The sequence below is a fragment of the Stegastes partitus genome, unplaced genomic scaffold (genome assembly GCF_000690725.1).
Source record: "Stegastes partitus isolate 25-593 unplaced genomic scaffold, Stegastes_partitus-1.0.2 Scaffold1896, whole genome shotgun sequence".
Taxonomy (NCBI): Eukaryota; Metazoa; Chordata; class Actinopteri; family Pomacentridae; genus Stegastes; species Stegastes partitus.
Window position 1 is genome coordinate 18,843 of NW_007579627.1, and position 16,701 is coordinate 35,543.

Sequence of the window (16,701 nt, forward strand, 5' to 3'; positions counted from 1 at the left end):
TTAAAAACTCAAGCAAATCAGACGTGATGCAACCCAGTCTCACGGCAACTCGTTAAATAGTCACCAAATTTATTCTATTGTTTCGTGTGCTGGGCTTTTTCGTGTTCCCCAGCATGAATTTCAAACCAGTACATTACAGCTGGAATTATCTTTCATGTCTGGGACACGGTTTCCCATCAGACAGCACATATACTGGGATGTTTCTGTTGTTCTGTTAGACCCGATTCTTTAGTTGGAAGCCCAAGAACAAGAAGAGAAATCTTCAGTTGTCAGATGTAGTCACAGGTAAAGTGAGGCAGCGCTGGATTTAGAGGGACAGAGAGGAACCTCATGTCCAGCTGAACTGAGTTTTTTTTTGGGTTCAGGTTCCAGATATCTTCTTGGGCTGGGCCTGCCCCGTACAGTCCAGTCAGAGGTTGGACTGGTACACTACCAAGTTTAGTGACTGTGACGTGAACAGCCTAACCAGTGTTCATGTGGAGGTTCACTGAGATGTAAACAGAACCTGCTTGGATTGAATACAGAGTGTGTGAGTGTGTGAGTGTGTGTGTGTGTGTGTGTGTTGTCCAGAAGGTGTGTATCTAAAGCAGCTGATAGAATAGAGGAGTTTCCGTTGTCTCCCAGTTCTCAGCGGCCATATTATCTTCAAGGTCGTACGCTGTGCTCAGTACGACAATACCAAACAGAATCATAGGCTCAGTGCTAAATACAGATTCACAATAATAATAGCTGAAACTTACTTAATTATAACAATGCAACCCAGTCTCACAGCAATTCGTTAAATAATCACGAAATTTACAAGTCCGCAAGAACGCAAGTACGGACAAGTAGGCATATTGAGACACGGCTAGAGTGTCCGTTAAGTGCAGAGTGGAAGCGAGACAAGAGGTGCGCTTGTTTTATGTTCCAGCTGCTCCCGTCACTAACACCACCACAATGCTCTGTTCACCCCGTCCCCATAAAGCTGCGCTGTAACAACCAGCTAGCGCTCCTCAATGAAACCACCCAATGACAGGACAGTTATTTCACCAGGGGGGCCGAGAGGGGGCCAATCAGATTCCAGCAGGGGCGCCTGTGGCCCCTCTCCTCCCTTCACCTGTGGCTGTCAGACCACCACCTGGAGGACAGAGCAGGAAAAGGCTAACAGCAGCTTTGTGTTTGACCTCTGTGTGACAGCCGCTGAACTTCCTGTTTGGGCGTCTTGGTGGGCCGGAGTTCAGGCTGAAGAACAGGAAGTCCATCAGCGAGCTGGTTGTTCATCAGCTGATCCTCTCTCTCTCTCTGGGCCTGGATGTCCTTCAAGTTGTGTGGATTCTTGTGTTTTCTACATTTTGACACGTTAGCTGCTGCTCACACACACAGTTCTGATAGTTCTGACCCATTTAGCTTGTTTGGGTGAATTATGTTTGGTTAAAATAAATGTAAGTGTCGTTGATCCCGTGGGGTCCTCCTCTCCTGGAGCTGGGTCATGACATCTGTGAGCTTCCCACTGAATTACTAAATTCATTTCTTTACTGCTAAAACTGGAGACTAGCGGCTAGTTAGCTACCACAGCCTGCTAGCATGCTAACATTTATCATCTGTTCTGTCCTCACAGCAAACATGGAGCTTTGTAAGGTTCATATTCTCCATAAATGTTATTAATAAGTGTTTCAGTAGATCAGAATTCATTTACTGATGAAAGTGAAAGCAGACAGGCGCGTTCAGAGACACCACGGTGGAGAATCGACAGAAACAGCAGAAAAATCTGACCTGAAGTCAGCCTGTGAGTCGGGATCAGCTGAACTCAGATAACCAGCTCTGATCGTAGAACGCTGCTGTGACGGTGTCGGTGTTAAATATAGTGAAGGTGTTTTAATATGTGGAAGTCCATAAAAAGAGACGACAGATGAGCCTGAGTCTCTGTTAATTCATTTCACTTCACTCACAGCAAGACTGAACTCAGTTCAGGCAGTTAGAAGTTTTCCAAAACCAGAAACCGGACCTCTGTCGTCCCTTCAAAAGTCCTGGTGTCCTGATCAGTGTGTGAGACCTGCAGAGCGAGGACACACCCTCACTCCCAAAGCTTCAGTGTTTCTGTTCTGGGGTTTTTAGACATTTTCTTCTGGTTACTTTGGTTTGCGTGGTCCTACCAGCAGGTACAGCTAATAACACCAACAACAGGACAAACTGACACGGTGCTCGTTCTAAATACTGAAAATAACAACAGGAGATGAACAGGAGTTTAATAAGCACAGTGTGACGGGTTTTTTTCTTGCCTCCCGCTATGATGTAATGACTATGTTCTCGTCTGAAGATGAGAAATGATCTCGCGCTCTGACAGAACGTTCTCGCTTTGTGGTGAGAGCGAGGGAGGAAGTCTCCCGGCAGATTAGAATCACACCTTCTCAGCAGCGGCGGCGGCGGTGAACACGCGTGGCTGATGAGCCGGTATCCGTCTGCAGCGCTGACACGGCTGAGGTCGGAGGTCATCATGTAGGAATGCAGCCCAGTTAGAAAACCAGTGTAACGGTGAAATAGCTGCGATTTCCCAAACCGGCTGATAAAACCATTGATGTCTTGAGACAGAGGCGATCACTTCACATTGTGCTGGTTTAGATCTGGAGCTTCGCTGTATTAACGGTGACCTGTGAGGACATGATGAACGACGAGAGTGATGTTCAGCAGAAATACACCGTTTAGATTTGTATTTAAAAAATAAACAGGAGGAGAAAGCAGCTTTTTTTATTCTCATAACATCTCTTGTCTAGAATAAACTCATATTTGTTTTCTTTAGCATCAGACTGAAACCCAGTCAGTCGAGCATGTCACCAGATAAGCAGCTGTGGTAGTTTCACACCACAGTCTGACTGACTGTAGGCTTTTCTCAGATGATGTTTTAAAAAAAAAATTAGAATTTAACGCAATTGAATTATAATAATAATTATAAAAATACTGCTGTCCTGCTAAAATCAAACATTTTAAAATAATAACTTTATTTGTTTAGCACGTCTTAGAGCACAAAGTGCTTTTACATAATGAAAAAAACAACATGTATAATAAAAAGTACAGATAAACACAATAACAATGGAAAAGAACGGACTGGGTCACTCTTGAAAGGTGTGCTCCTAAAACTGATTAAAAAACTGATTAAAAAGACGACATCAGGGGAATGGAGATAAAAGTAGATTAAGAAAGATAAAAGAAGGATGGCAGGTAGTACGAATAAAAAAAGGGAAAAGAAACAGGAGAGAATCTAAAAGAGAAATAAAAGAGAACGTCACTCAGGAGCGAGTCTCTAAAAATGGGTTTTAAGAAGAAGATACTGAATCTGAGAGCCTGATTTCCTCAGGCAGCTCGGTCCAAAGCCGAGGGGTCCTCACAGGAAAGGCCCGGTCGCCTTTGGATCTGAGCCTCGACTTTGGAACGATGAGGAGGAACCCACCTGAGGACCAGAGGCTGCCTGTGGGGACATACGGGGTTAACATGTCTAAAACATAGCCGGGTAAGGCGCTGGTGAGCTTTATAAGTGATCAAAATCCTAAAATCAAGTAAGTACAAAGTAAAGCAGCGTTTTTAAACTGTTTGTTATGGAGTTAAACAAACGTTTGGAGTGACACAACACACGCTGTCTGATGCATGTCACTGATTACAGTCATTCAGCTCCAGCGCTGGTGTTTTTGTTTTTATTATGTCTTATGATTTTATTGTCACATCCTCGGTCTGCTGACTGCAGGATAAGTCGCCCTTCACGGATAATAAAGATTAACTTGAACCTTGAAAGACAAGAGAAAAATTAAACTGACATTTGAGTGGTTGTGAGATTGCATCACAGTGAAGGATGTGTGTGGAGGCATATGACCAACCCCGAGTGGGCCGGTCCCTTCGCTAACTCAATATATCTGCAGAGCTGAGTTCTCTGGTTGCTTCTTCAGGCTTTAGAGAAACCCAGAGAGAGAGACGGCGTTCTCTGGCAGCAAATATGGAATGAGCTGTGGTTAATAAATAAAACCAGCAGCAGGTGAGTCTATTTTTGAATCTACATCGTAGACAGTTCTGTTGGCTGAGGGCTTTAAATGTCTGATAAAATTAAATTCACGTGTGTTTCATTAGAAGAGCCAGTCTCAGGCTCTCACACCTAAACTTTAACAGCACCACTGTGTTGTTTAGAGAAAAGATTTCATGCACAATAGTGTCACTGTTGTCGGTGTTCACACTCCTGATGTGGGCAGGAAGCTCACGGCTTTCTGTCAACACATGTATGTAGCAGCCAAGCTGCAAGAAAGACAGACCACGAAATGATCAACTTAAAGGCTTTTATTTGCACTAATATGCCTTTTATGTATGTCTGGTGTATCTGTTGCACACTCGCCCTTTTCACAAGCACTCAGTCGCTCTGCTTGTTTCATGTTTTTGTGGTTTGTAAGAAGTGTGAAATAGCTTCACAGAAAGTTTACTAAATGCCTTCCTTCTCCTTTTTCTGTCATTTTGACATCGTTCAACTGTTCTTACAGTTGTGTAATTGCCTTTTGTTTCATAAGGGCTATTTCTAAAGTGTTTCCACAAACCTTGTTAACTGATTTAGTCACAAACACGATTACTTGCTGGACAGGATTTCAGCAGCATGAGCAGCTGATACATGGACAGAGAGTCGCTGGTTGTTTGGCAGGAGGGCGTTACACTTTATTATAAAGATGGAACAAGATTTAATCTGCATCGACTGGATAAACGTGTCCCCAGGCTCTATGTAGCATTGAATGCATTTCTACCACTGAGCTTTACTGAGACTTGTTTCTAAATGACTGCGTCCATGTTTCACCTGTAGGTCCTACAGCCTTCATCTGCAGGTGAAGAAACATCTGCTCACTATGGAGCCGAACGGACCAGTGAGTCCCGCCCAGGACGGTGCAGCAGCACCCAGGTGGAGTGTCGGCTCCGGCTCCGGCCTGCATTACGGCTCCTTCGTGAACAGCCTTGCATCGCTGACGCCCAACGCCGTGGAGAGTCCGGCCATATCCCCCCGACGCGCCCACTTAGCCGTGGCTGTGCTTTGCTACGTTAACTTGCTCAACTACATGGAGCGGTACACAATAGCAGGTTGGATGATCTCCTGTGTACACACGACAACACCGCAAGTCAACATCCACTGTTTACTGCCTCTCATTTGGTGGCACTCACAATGATTTACTGTCACACAGGCGTCCTGTCCGACATTCAGGCCTTCTTTGAAATAAGTGACAGTACAGCTGGACTCCTACAAACAGGTACGAAGACGTGTCTCCATGTGTCAGAGTGTCAGAAACACACACGTGTTGCTAAAGATGAACATGTGCTGCTGGTGATGTGCAGAGCACCGTGCAGTACTGCAAGGCAAAGAGTTAAATTAGGAACTGACACACACATAAGTGACACTTTCTGTTTCTAAACTGGTCACAGTTCAGAGTTTTGGTGCCTAAACTCTGACTGTCATTCTTGCAGGGGAGGTTTTGACAAAGATTCATGAGTGATGTTTCCTCGTTAACTGTAAATCAGTGAGTCAGCGCGGCACATTACACAAACTGAATCGATTTTTCATGCATTTACAGTGTTTATCTGCAGCTTCTTGCTCTTGGCGCCGTTGTTCGGTTACCTCGGGGACCGCTACAACCGGAAGTACATCATGATTGGTGGTTTGAGTGTGTGGCTTGTGACTGCAGCTGGCAGCTCTTTTGTCTCTGCATCGGTAAGTGAGAAATGCATGAGTCATGAACACTTTCCAAGAAATAAGGAGTAACACAATAATCAGAGGATGTCACTCCATGCTGTTAGTTAGTTCTAGTTCCTCTGTCGTATATCCAACATGCCGCTGAGCGCTGGATGGCAGGGCTGCAGGTCAGGGTACTTTCCCTCAGAGACATGCAGAGCTTATCTAGTCGCAGTGGTAAGAACAGGCATGTGAACATCTTAAAGCTGCACTGAGGTGGTCACAAAGTGAGATTGAATCTTATCTGACTCACATGCGCTTCAGCTAACAAGCCAACAACTACAACTGTTGGTGTCTTTATTGAACTCAGACATCATACATTTCCGGAGCTGGTGGAAAAAGAAAGTTAAATAAGTTTAATAGGTCGCGCTGCGTTTGATAGCAGTGACTATAAACTAAGTCCAGTCGCTGCCCAGCAGACCTCAGTCACACAGATTTCTTACTCACAGAGCTGTTTCCGTTCAGCCATGTTCTAACACTAACCGAGCCTCTGGATTCCAGAGTATCCCGTTTGGACTTAGTTCTAAGTTGTGTCTGCCACTCCTAAAGTCATTCTGTTGTAGATTTACTTTATTGTTCAGGGTTATATTCCTGCTGCAGCTTCTACTGAACTTCAGCTGTTGCCCAGTCGCCCTGACTCATCCTGTAAGATAAAATGATTAACTTGGGATCATTTTCTCTCCATGGTGGTGTTGCTGTCCAGCGCCTCATGCAGCAAAGCTTTCTCCACTTACCTGTTATTGCCCCTGTGTATGCTTAAAGAAACATTACATGGGGGCTGCATGGTGGTTAGTATCGTCACCTCGTAGCTAGAAGGTTGCTGGTTGGCGTCCCGGTGAGGACACCCGGGATCTTTCTGCATGGAGTCTCCATGTTCTCCCCGTGCAGCGTGGGTTCTCTCCGGGTTCTCCGGCTTCCTCCCACAGTCCAGAAACATGCTGAGGTTAATTGGTGTATAGATAATGGATGGATGGAAATATTACATAAAAGAGAACTCTTACGCTGTTCTTTTGGAAAAGCCATTCGTCTTGTTGATTGCTGGTTAGACCAAAGTTGGACTACTGGACCGTACAGAGTCATGCTGATCCTCTGCACCATTGTCTTGATTTATTTAGCAATTCTGGCTCCTCGCTCTGCTGCGAGCGTTGGTCGGGATCGGAGAAGCCAGCTACTCCACCATCGCTCCCACCATCATCGGTGACCTCTTCACTGGGGGGAAGCGGAGCATCATGATCTGCGTCTTTTACGTCTTCCTCCCTGTGGGAAGGTCAGAAACACACTCAGTCTTTGGTTGTGTTTTTCTCTGTGCATGTTTTATCACATTAATTCAAAACGTGTACCGCTGGGTGGTAATGCGATTAAAAGCATCGATTGTTCCATGATGACTTGTAATCGTTGCCTTCGCTGCTGGTGTCAAACTGTCTATCTTCAGGTGTCAGCTAGTTTTACAGCTAATTTTCACAATGTTCTGCCGAAAGCTTCCACTTCTTATTAGTTATGAGATGAGCTGAACATGCATGCACAGGCCTTTATGCATTCTGAAGACGTTTTCCTGTGTTTCCAGTGGTCTTGGATACATCGCCGGGGCCGGGAGTGCTTCTTTCACCGGGGACTGGCACTGGGCCCTCAGGGTGAGAACAAGTCCGCTATCAGCACTGTGAAAGCCCTGATCAATACACAGTGATTGACGTCTTATTGTCTTTCTGTGTTATGCACTATTTCTTATATTTATATGTACATTTTTTATTTTTATTTTTTTCCTGTCTCGTATATGTGTACCTCTGTTGAATGCTGCTACCAATGATGTGAATTTCTCCACTGTGAGATAAATAAAGGCATATCTTATCTTATCTTATCTTATCTTATCTTATCAGATCACCCCCATTCTGGGTGTCTTGGGACTCGTCTTGATGATCCTCTTCTGCCCTAACCCACCCAGAGGTGCTGCAGAGACCCAGGGAGAGGGCGTCACCACGCAGAGCTCTTACAAGGAGGATGTCAAGTATCTGCTGAAAAAGTAGGACGTGTAAACAATACCGAATCAAAAGTTAGGGTCTGGCTGACATGGGGGGTTTTGGAGAGTATAAAAAAGCAGATAACAATATATTAGACACAGAACAAAACAGATATTGTGGATAATTTAAATAATTTGGTTGTTAAAGATGGAGGATAATAAATATGAACTGTCAGTGCCCTCTGGTGGACAAAGGATGTAATGGCATCATTGCTTTTCTTAATAATGACTTTTATATATTTACATTTATTTTTCTCTAATGCCAGTTTTTGTGGACTTAGGCTCCACCCACATATAATTAAAGGCCCTTAAACAAAGCATCTATCCAGCACTGCTCCTCACACGGTCCCCAGCAGCACAAACACATCAGATGATCTGCTGCTGAGCTATGAACACAACAAAGATTTCTTCATTTGTTAGCAATGAACATCTTCTAATCATCTTGTCCTCTGACCCCAGTAAGAGCTACGTGCTGTCATCACTGGGCGTGACGGCTCTGGCCTTCCTCACCGGAGCGCTGGCCTTCTGGTTGCCCACTTTTCTGACCAGAGCTCGTGTCACTCAGGGACTGCTGCCACCCTGCACCGAAGAGCCCTGCGTCTCCACGGACAGGTACGGCCTCACCTCTGACCCGTCGCTTGCCTCATCCTTTAAAATCTCTGCAGAGTTTTAACAGTGTGCCTCTGTGCAGTTACGCCTTCGGCGCCGTGACGGTGGCGACGGGCATTCTGGGAGGGAGTCTTGGCACTTTTTTATCCAGACGGTTAAGGGATAAGATGCCAAATGCGGACCCACTCATCTGTGCAGTCGGTATGCTGGGATCGGTCCCCTGCCTTTTTATCATCATCTTTGTGGCATCTACAAGCATTCCAGCCACTTATGTAAGAGACAACCTTCTGTCTTTGCTGGCATCCTCTCGCCGAATCTCCATGTTTATTTCAGACTCTAGAGATGGTAATGTTGGTGTGTCAGTCAGTCCACTGCCTCGGTCCAAACGCAAATATGTCAACTATTATTGGATAATAGAAATATTAATATCATCAGAAATATTAATCTATATGATGTGACTGTAAAGAACAGAGCAAAATCTCTTCTTTTTCAAATTGTACTTGATCTTTTACAGTTTGTAACCATAAAAATGGCTTTTCTCTTTCTTTCTTTCTTTCTTTCTTTCTTTCTTTCTTTCTTTCTTTCTAGTTCCTTCATTAAATGCTCCTTTCGGTCTCATTTCAGGTCTTCATCTTCTTTGGTGAGCTGCTGCTGTCACTGAACTGGGCTGTCTTGGCTGATATACTGCTGGTGAGCTGCTGAGTTGTGCTTTTGGCAATAAAAAAACAATACGAAGCTGTTCTGTTAAGACGTGAGGCTAACAGGTTGTTGTGTGTCAGTATGTTGTCATACCGACCAGACGGTCCACTGCTGAGGCTCTGCAGATCACAGTGGGTCACCTCCTGGGTGACGCTGGGAGTCCTTATCTATTAGGAGTGGTGAGAAACACTTTTACTTCCCCTCTGCCTTCCTTCCTTTTAGCTCTTCTGTGAGTTTAAGGACGTCCCTGTTTTTCTGTTATTAATGCGCCTACACCGTTATTGCAGATCTCTGATGCTATCCGCACATCTGACCCTGAAAACTACGACTGGAGCTTCCACAGTCTGAAGTACAGCCTCCTGGTCTGCCCGTTTGTCGGCATCTTGGGGGGAGTGTTTTTCCTCAGTACCGCCGTCTACATCGCTGACGACAGGAAAGCAGTGGAGCAGCTGCTTCAAGGTGAAGTCACCACAGACTGACCAGCTTCTGTCCTGGTCTCTGACCTGCACCTCCACGCTAAAGTTCACACATTCTGAGAGTGTTTGTGATTTCTTTTGGACAATGTTTTTGTGTGAATGACACACTGGTGCAAGTAAGTCCTCACTATTTGGTCTGTCAGTGTGTGTGTGTGTGTGTGTGTGTCACACACATGCTGCAGTGTCCAGCCTGCTCTGAACACTAGTCCTTTATTCAGCTGCCTCACTAAAGCCAGCTCTCCCCCTGTTAAGAACAAATTCCACTTATCTGCACACATACCCCAAAAACACACGGGCAGTCTAGTTTTCTGGCAGCTCGGAGGCCAAGATGGGCCACGGTTGATAAAGACAATATTGTCTTCTGAACTGAGCTCATTCTTTACATTCTGTTGGACTGTTAGCTGTGCACGGGGCAGCTGCACCAACAGGACAGCTTCACTCATATCACCTGAGTAGATAAAGGCTTCAGGCCTGACGTTCTGACATGCACATGCACCTCTCTGATTTCACACCAACTACAAATGCTCCCTGCTTTAATTCAAACTGTTTAAACGTGCCTTTGTGTCACCAGGTGCTCCTCAACCCCAGCAGGAGCCCACGCCTGATTCCTCCGTGGAGCTGAGCGACCAGGTGAAAGCGTGAAGCTCCACAAAAGCTATCATGTAAATAAAGTCTGTATTTGATGTTAAGTTAAAAATCTGTGGTGTGCAGAGCAGAATGTATGGGCCGACTTGAAGAAAATGCTTTTAGTCACTTTACACCCACACACTGATTGTAGAAGCAAAGAAAACGGGTGCATTCACACTTAAAGACCATCACAGACTTTTTAAAAACTGTCTGTTCACTTGTTCTCTCAGGCTTGTCTGGAGTCAGTTTTATTTGTAAAGCCTCTGAGGGCTTTACAGTGAGTACTGTACACCGTGTAAAACTCACCCTCCTCCACTCATTTACAGGACTTGACAAAAGAAATCTGAACTTGTGTTGTGCCTTTTCTCTTCAAAGCAGTGCATCAGTGTGGTTTCACAGTGGAAGTGTTGTCACCACGATACCTCCCGGTTCACTGGCACTGTGCGGTATACTTGAAAAGTAAATGTAATTATATATTCTGTCACTGTAAATGTTGTTTTTTAATGTTTTAATAAATGTGATTATCTATCTATCTATCTATCTATCTATCTATCTATCTATCTATCTATCTATCTATCTATCTACTTTACATACAGTTTGGTACAGTGTTTTCTGACTTGGATGCAATCTCTAGCAAGGGTCAAAATGTTAATTAAAGAGGTCATTTAATATATAATATGTAAAGGGAAGAAAAGAAAAAAAAATTGCTCTATTCTATTATTTGGGAGGGATTTTGAATAATCAACTGAATCCTTTTACTGCCTACTGTCTCTGAGTCTTCCACTGATGGAGAACATCTGGAGACGGTCAAAGAGTCAGAAAAGCTGGAACCCGTTTCTTTAACCTCTGTTGTTTTATTCTGTAAGGTTGTTATGTTTTGTTTTAGACTTAACCTCCATCTGACATATGAACATACCAGAGAAATGTGGTGCTGACGCCAAAGCCTCAGAGCAGTCAGGTTCACTGCTGTCTCACCATCTTTCACTTCCTTTTTATTTTCTTAACCATTCTCCTGAATGCTGCTGACACCTGTCTATGCTCCCGTGGCCGGTGTGGACTGCAGATTCTCCTTTCCCCACATCAAAGCCTCTGTCAGAAAATGCTGAATTTGCCAACGTATCCACATTTAGGACCATCACATTAACCCTCCGTCCATGTAGCGTCCCAGCCAGCGTGCAGCTGCTGCCTCCTAATGAGGACCAGCGAGCCCTCAGGCTGGACCACAACATATGCACATGATGGGCTTAAGGATGGAGGATCCTCATTCTCCAGTCGCTGTATTTATTATAATCCACTTATTTCAGTGGATCCTGCCTTAACGCTGCACGTTGTCCCCCTTGCTGAAGCCCTAAACATCAATTTAAAAATGTACTCTTTCTACTTTGGGATCAACTTTGTCCACTAGATGGCGCAGCTGCATTACTGCAAAAACCATGCAGTCATGAGGATCCCGGTTGTCGTCCATTAGTGAGGCACAATGGATTCATCAGATAAGACCGGCTGAAAAGTGCTCATGTTTGCATGTCCACAGTGTGCACGTTCACTGTAATGGTCTGTCCTCTGTGTGCAGCGGCGTTATTACATGTAATGCTGCTACTGACAGGATAATATATGTTAGTAATTAGCACTGCCATTAAAAAACAAGTCACCAGACAATACCCAGCCTGGTAGGCACTTATTACTGTCTTTATGGCTGATGTTGATATTGCCTTTAAACAACAGGCAGAGACACAAAAGATTAGAATAAACATGAATAATGGAACATAATATATAAATAAATATACATAGATACACACATAAGAACACGTAGATGTATATATATTAGTACACATGATAGCATATTCACATCTACACCTCTGGGGAGGGAAAATAAATGGAAAAAAAGCCCCATGTTTCATTACATGGACAGTTATTGACCTAATGAACATTTCATAGTGTGTCTCACATATGAAACATGCATTATGTATGTTGTTAACATCCACAATGCACACGGTCACAACACATTCCCAGACACAGTAAACCTGTGAATAGTCAGGACGACACCTTGACTGACTGCATTCTTCAGAACTAAAGCATAAGTATGAAATGAATACGCTGCTGAGTCCTGCACGTCTAAATATGCAAACATACGGCAGATATTTTAACACCACCTCATATACAGAAAGAGGTGAAACTTCACAGCAGTTCTTCCTTTGTCCTTTCACATACTATCAGTGTTCATGCTGTATGGTGACGGCAGGTGTGATGTGAAAGGATGAAGGTGAGAGGAGGTGAGAGGACTGAAACCCAGCAGTGTTGAACTCTTGCACAAACACGACGCCTGGATCCGTCTCTCCCAGACGTCAGAGGAAGTGCTGGTCAATAAAAGTGACACAGACGCCTCCTGCAGTTGTCTTTGTGGTGTGTTAAACCGACCACACGACTATTGATATGAGCTTAATCCAAACCTGTGACTTTAAGTCTGCTGAGCTCATGGAACACGATAGGAGTTAACTTCCATCATCTCAAGCTCGGCTGCTCTTGTCAAAGACGAGCACAGACCAGACAAACAGGCCATATTTACATACCCCAGCGTGACAGCCGGCTGTCAGTCAGCTTCTAAACCGTTCAGACAGCTGCTGCAGAGGTGTCTAGCGTCCCCTGGCCCATCCTAACAGCTGCATGTCATTGCATGTTTCCATTGTTTTGCACCAGAGGAGAGCACACAGGGAGGTCAGAGGTCGCTGCCCTTGTCACGCTCAGGTACAAGGTCATGCAGTAATTGGGCTGCATTGTCATCATGCTCAGTAACTGCTGCACAGAGGGACAACTTCACCGAGGTGGGATCTTGTACCAGGATTTATGGCCATTTTAGAAACGCAAACATTTCCTTTTAAAGTGATAAAACTGTTGACCAAACTTGACTTTTACAAATGGACGAACGCTGCAGTTCAAGGACGGGAAGCTATTGTTCAAGGTTTCACGGCGCTATCGAGAAATTCGCTGGTATTTCCTTTTGTTTTTTTGAACATTTCACCCGTGAGCTTGTAATTTTCCAGAAGCTATGTGATTAGTCAGTATGCCAGGGGAACAGATTGGGCAGCGTGACATACCTGTGTACGCCGAATAACAAGCGAGAACACACGCACACGGTAAGGTATGTGGAAAACATGCTGGAGGTAACAGTTCAACACGCAATTAAAACACAATAGGTATTGTGCACTACGTTTCAGAGCACTTTATCTGCATACCTCTCCATTTCCCCTGTCGACCCTGGCTGTACAGGAAACTGTCACAATGGCTAATAAATTGCACAGGCCGATCAATGAGGGAGCCGGGAGCAGGGGGGGAGCGGATACAGACAGTGTTTACTCAGGGATAGGCAGCGTTTTAGTCGTGAAAACAGCCATGTTTCAGGCCTGGTGCAACATGAGGGTGGTCCTCAATCAGAATGCTGTCGTGCTGTTATTAATAACCAATAATGGCTCATCACACACATTTACTGTAGCAGCAGAGACGGCTTATCTATCCCGTGTTCATGTTATTCTCACCCCTCCGTGGATCAGCCGCAGAGCCGTGATAAGGGAAGTCTGACCACATTTGTGGATGTGAAGTTGCAGTTTTTCCTTATCGCCAGCAAACTGCTGCGGTGTCATGACATCATGCGGAGGAAGAGTCCTCTCCACCCTCTTCACCGACACTTATTTGGAACATTACATCATCTGGGCCTTCCTGCCTTTAATAAAGACAAACAAACATTTCCTATTTTACTGTAAAGTGTCAGGACAACAAGTAGAGCAGCGCCGGCTACATAAAGTCAGATGGTTAGGACCTGTCTGCTGCCACTGGGTTGCTACAGTTACGTCTATAAGATGCTCAGCTTTGTGTGCATTTGAAGAGCGATACAAGAACAACAGAAATGTGTTGATTGGGCTGTGAGGGTGATAATTCACACGGGCGTACACGCATGCAGAAATTTGGAAATGCTGGTGTTAATTAACGCAGGACTGTTGATGCACTTAAACGAGACACAATGTTAGTGGAAGAAATCAAACAATCTGGAAAAATGTGTTGCTTTCAGCTTGATTTGAAAAAAAAAAAATGTTTGCAGTTTTTAGGCGATCTTGTATTTCAATTAATAGTTTTTGCTGTTTGTGTATCAATCTAGTCTTTTCACATTGTTTGAAATATGCCTTTGTTTGGAGCAGAGAGCACAAATGTGGACTGTGATGGAAATGCAGCCAAATCTGAGGTCGGCCCTATAATGGCATATGCACTTTCGGCTCCTATGTATTTAGCATTCCTGTTTCGGAGGTTTGCCGGCCACTGCGCTGGAGAGAGCTGATTCACAGACTAGGCCATGGCAATAGTGTAATTACAATGCAGCCTATAAATACGAGCTGCTGCACCACACAGATCTGGTCTCGCTGTCCTCGGCTACATGGCAACTCAGATTTCTCCAATTAGGCAGGGCTTGACGTAGGTTTTTCAGCTGCATCACAAACGCAGTTGCAGGAAAATGACTCAAACAAAGGAGATCAACGTGATGGCATTGAGGCCGACAGTGGAGTCTGGTCTGGATTTACCTCCCAGACAGATCAACTGAGACTGATGACCCGGGACCGAGGAGTCCAACTTGGATGGAGCTGTCGAATAAATAATTAAATGGGCAGATAAAAGACGGCGTCTCTACCCCTGAACACTATATTTAGTCGCTGCTGTCTCTCTGCCTCCTGCTGCTGCACTGTACAGTATAGCCTCCAGATCAGACTTCCAAGGAGAGCAGACATCAGCTCAGATCTATTCAAATCCTCAGCTGCTCTGCCGCCAAACGCTCTGTTGCTTGAGTTTGGGAGTGCGTGGCAACAGAGGGGGGTCGCTCCTGCAGGCCACAGTCGGCCACAGACGGTCCACGGGTCAGGAGGTCGCAGAGGATGAAAAAAGGTCAGGATGGCAGAGCCCACACCTCAAGACTGACCAAAGCCGAGACGGCACCGGCTCCAAAAACAAACGTATGAGGAGAACGGAGGTGGGGTGGTCCAGTGCCACCAGATATTGCGTCCTCTCAGAGCCAAAAGTCACAGCTCCCAGTGATGATAAGAGCTCAGTGTTGCTGGTAGGAAGAATACGAATTTGGTCTCTGTTTTTCAAGAGGTTTCTCAAGTTCCCTTCCTGAAAACGTTCAGGTTTGAATGCTACCAGTTTAAATTGTATTAAATAAAAAGAGCGAGTTCTGTCCCAGTCCCTTATTCTCACTGTGTGAAATGAGTCTGGTTGGACGCTTCACTGCCTGACCACTGAGCCAAGCAGCTCGACCAGAACTGAGGACATGGCTCAAATAGAAATGGATCTAGCAGAAATCCAGAGCAGAGACACGTCACGTCAAACTGAAACCCACTCCACATTATCTTAGAAAACAAAGATGTGCTATTCTTTTAAAATCAGAGTTGTACATTTTCTCATGTTATCCCATAACATCCCTGGGCGGCAGTGGATGTGCTCTCTGGGTTTGCTGAATGTGACCAAAGCTGCGGCCGAGAGGCTCTTTTTTAGGTAATACAATCACAGTGTGTCTTCAAACCGCCATGTTCTCAGCTGCAACACAAACAGATGGTCCATGTTCAAATGTTCTCAACAGATAAGAATAGTCAGACAACATAAACGTACAACTGGTTGTTATTTTTCCTCAGCTAAACCAAACACAGAGGCAGCCTGTTCATGCTCTCCTCCCGGGTCTTTAATGTACACGATGTACTCAAAGAACCCAGGATGCTGCTGCTTGGTACAGGAAGGAAAAATGTGCATATGCAACTGGACACAAACACGGCCGACTGGGAGAACAATGGGAGCATCACAGACCGATGTGTGGTCACTGTGTTTGAAAGCTCGGATTATGTCAGTCTAAATAAACTCTATTTTTCGAATCCAGAAAATGTTAAAAGATCGAGGTAAAAGCTGAGGTTGCTTTTTTTAAAAAGTGCACAAATTACACGATTTTTCAGAGTCAAAAACTGTAGAAAACAGACAGAATTACTGGATTTTAAATGTCCAGAAACTATATAAACTATAACTCATCAGTAATATGTAATTCTGGAAAATTTGACCAAGTCTTAGGTTCAAGTTCTGATGTTTAACCTGTTCAGCCCTGAGCTATGTTTCAGGCCTCTGCTCGTAAATGACATCCCATAATAACAACAGTTTATCTGCAACCACAAGGTCTATTTGAATAATTCTGGTGTCATAATAAAAGGAACACTTGTGAGATTTGTTCAGATGTGTAAATATCAGTTTATATGTTCCTGGTTCAGAGTAAATGAAGACGGCACACAGCACAGAGGAAACATGTTCAGGTTCGCCTAAAAAAAAAAAAAATGTTTGTAGTGATCCAGCTGCAGCTCTGAACCTCTCCCAGATCACAGACAACATGTGAACATTGTGACTCTGATAAAGTGAAGCAGAACAACATCAGAGAGTTTTTAGTCCAGACGGTTCAGGCGAGCTCTCATTCTGGCTCACTGGTGACCATCTGAATGTTCTCATGTACAAACTATATATTCCACTAGTATATCACTGAT

At 44.5% G+C, this 16,701-nt stretch overlaps 1 protein-coding gene across 1 annotated transcript; it reads left to right on the forward strand.

Moving 5' to 3' along the window:
• The first annotated feature begins 3,918 nt into the window (after positions 1–3,918).
• On the forward strand, positions 3,919–10,679 carry spns3 (SPNS lysolipid transporter 3, sphingosine-1-phosphate (putative)). Its single transcript, XM_008302850.1, has 13 exons — positions 3,919–4,000; positions 4,805–5,076; positions 5,178–5,243; positions 5,565–5,701; positions 6,838–6,989; positions 7,287–7,353; positions 7,597–7,739; positions 8,196–8,348; positions 8,428–8,617; positions 8,970–9,035; positions 9,125–9,223; positions 9,332–9,503; positions 10,092–10,679. Exons 2-13 carry the CDS (start codon positions 4,848–4,850, stop codon positions 10,160–10,162), a joined length of 1,545 nt encoding a protein of 514 aa, XP_008301072.1. The 5' UTR covers positions 3,919–4,000; positions 4,805–4,847; the 3' UTR covers positions 10,163–10,679.
• The last annotated feature ends 6,022 nt before the right edge of the window (positions 10,680–16,701 follow it).